Genomic DNA, 2,548 nt, shown 5'->3' with positions numbered 1-2,548 from the left:
AGCACCACATACACGGTGCCTGACCAGTAAGACGCTTCGCCACGGTAATGCAACGGGAGGTTGGCCTCAGGTCCTCCTAGCCTGACTCAACAATGTCCCTCGTGGTGTCCCCGCCCCGCCCCCCGGTAAGACCTCCGCTCTCGCTCGAGCTGGCCTCTGCAGCCCTCTTTGTAGGACGGGCGAAACTGCCGTCGGCGGGTTGTGCCAGGGTCCTTTGCCATCCCAAGATTTCCTCCATGTCCAGGAGTCCATCCACCACGCTGCATTGTCCTTTGGTGGTGGGTAGTTCTGTAACGCGTCGTCCTGGTAAAGGTGACCAAACGCAGCGTCGCAAGTGTTCATTGTAATTATTAATAAAAATATATCTGAACACTGAAAACAACAAAACGAGTGAAGTAGAACACCAGACAAGAAGCCCCCACCACCCCCAACCAAACCCACCTCCCACCCACCCAACCCCAACCCCAACCACCCCAACCAATTCCCCCCCACCCTGTGTCCCCCACCCCCAACCCCACCCTCAACCCACCATCGCACGCCCATCCCCACCCCCATACCACCCCCCCCGCACCCCCACCCACCCCCACCCAACTCCAATGCCCCCCCACCCCAAATGCCCCACCGGCCACCCCCAACCCAATGCCCCGCCACCCCGCAACCCCATGTCCCCACCCCACCCCCAACCATGCCACCCCAACCTCCCAACCACTCCCCAACCCCATCCCACCACCCAACCCACCCAGGCCCAACCCCATGCCGACCGCTCCCAAACCCAATGCTCCCCCACCCCCAACCAATGCCCACCCCACCCCAACCCATGCCCCCCCCCAACATGCCACCCCAATGCTCCACGCCTCTCCAACCCAATCTACATCCTCACTCCTCATATTCCCATGCCACTCCCACCCCCCAGCCCCCAGATAGGCCGCAGGCAATTTCCGAGCCCACCAATGCCTTGACAGCCACCATTCCCGACTGCTCCGGAGCCAACCATCGATGCCTGCCGGCCGCCCGAGCACCACCACGATCCCCACCCGCGAGCCCCAAGCGCCAATGCCACACCACCACCAACGCCAAATGCCTCACTCCCGTCGCCCACCCCAGGCCGCATCGCACGCCACCCAGCCAGCCCCGACAAATCCCATGCCCGAGCGCGGCCAGAGCCTACCCCACCAAGCCCAACCTCCCACCCAACGCCCACAATGCTCCCCCCCCAAGCCTCAATGCCCACCCACCCCAATCCCAATGCCCCCCCAGCGCCCCACACCCAATGCCCCCTCACCTCCCCCACACACCCAGCCCACCCAATTCCACCAACCCCAATGCCAGGCCCCCCCCCAAACCAATGCCCACCCACCTATACACAATCACCTAGACCACCCTCCATACGCCAATCCCACCCACCCCACCCAACCCCCCCAAATGCCCACTGCCCAGCGCCCACCCCAACCCGAATGCACCCCAGACCCCCAACCCAATGCCCTACCCCACCCCCAACGCCACCCCCACCCAATGCCCAACCACCCCCAACCAATGCCTCAAGCTCACCACCAACCCAATGCCCACCCCACCCCAACCCGAATGCCCACTCCACCCCCACACCAATGCCACCCACCCCACCCAATGCCCACCCACCACCACACCCAATGCCCACGCCCACCCCAACCAGATTGATCCCACCCACCCAACCCAATGCCCACCCCACCCCAAGCCCACAATCCCCGACGTCCAATACGAGTCCTGACCCAAACCACAATAGAGACCATAAAAAGGATCCTCTAGCGTCAGGACGTGACAAACGAGACAGTAATTCAAAAGCTTGTCTGTCATAATATAATAACGACAGTATGATCTAACTGGTCTTGATAAAAAGATGTACAATAATACTAGCCTGGTCTGGCATAATTAATAGAGAACAAGTTGATCTATCGCCTGAAGAAGACTAGTGAGAATGTCTGTAGTATATATATCATGAGACAGTAAAGATCTTAGCTCTTTGTCTGTCGATAATTAATATATAGGAAGACAGTTTGATCTAGCTTGTTCTGTTCATAATATAAATAGAGACAGTGTGTCAAAATATGCTAGTCTAAGCTGGTCTGTCATAATATAAATAGAGACGTATAGATCTAGCTGTCCTGTCAAATAATAATGTATGTCTATGGAAAAAAATATGGCAGTGATGTGGGCCAAATTAGGGATTTAGATAACTGTCTTCAAAATGTTAATAGGAGATAATATATCTGTGGTCGTGTTATAGTGAGAGACAGTTAGTATTTAAGCCATGGTCTTTGGTAATATAATAAGAGATAGTAGATCTAGCTGGTCTTGCATACTATATAGTAGATAAGGTAGCTGCCTAGCTGGTCTGCTCGTAGATAAAATAGAGAACATAGAGTTCTAGCTGTTTGTCGTAATATAATAAAGACAGTCCATGTATCATAAGGTTGTATGTCATAATAATACAGAGACAGTAGATCTAGTGTGGTCGTATGACAATTTAATAACAGTTATAGTAAGGATCTACTGCGTGTGTCATAATATATAA

At 54.6% G+C, this 2,548-nt stretch overlaps 1 protein-coding gene across 1 annotated transcript; it reads left to right on the top strand.

Moving 5' to 3' along the window:
* Positions 1-92: 92 nt before the first annotated feature.
* LOC139026159 (uncharacterized) lies at positions 93-1,375 on the top strand. Its single transcript, XM_070441456.1, has 2 exons — positions 93-190; positions 400-1,375. The coding sequence occupies exons 1-2, from the start codon at positions 93-95 to the stop codon at positions 1,373-1,375; spliced, it is 1,074 nt and encodes a 357-aa protein (XP_070297557.1).
* The last annotated feature ends 1,173 nt before the right edge of the window (positions 1,376-2,548 follow it).

The sequence above is a fragment of the Salvelinus sp. IW2-2015 genome, unplaced genomic scaffold (genome assembly GCF_002910315.2).
Source record: "Salvelinus sp. IW2-2015 unplaced genomic scaffold, ASM291031v2 Un_scaffold4030, whole genome shotgun sequence".
In the NCBI taxonomy this organism is placed as follows: Eukaryota; Metazoa; Chordata; class Actinopteri; order Salmoniformes; family Salmonidae; genus Salvelinus; species Salvelinus sp. IW2-2015.
This window is presented reverse-complemented; position numbering and strand designations above follow the sequence as displayed.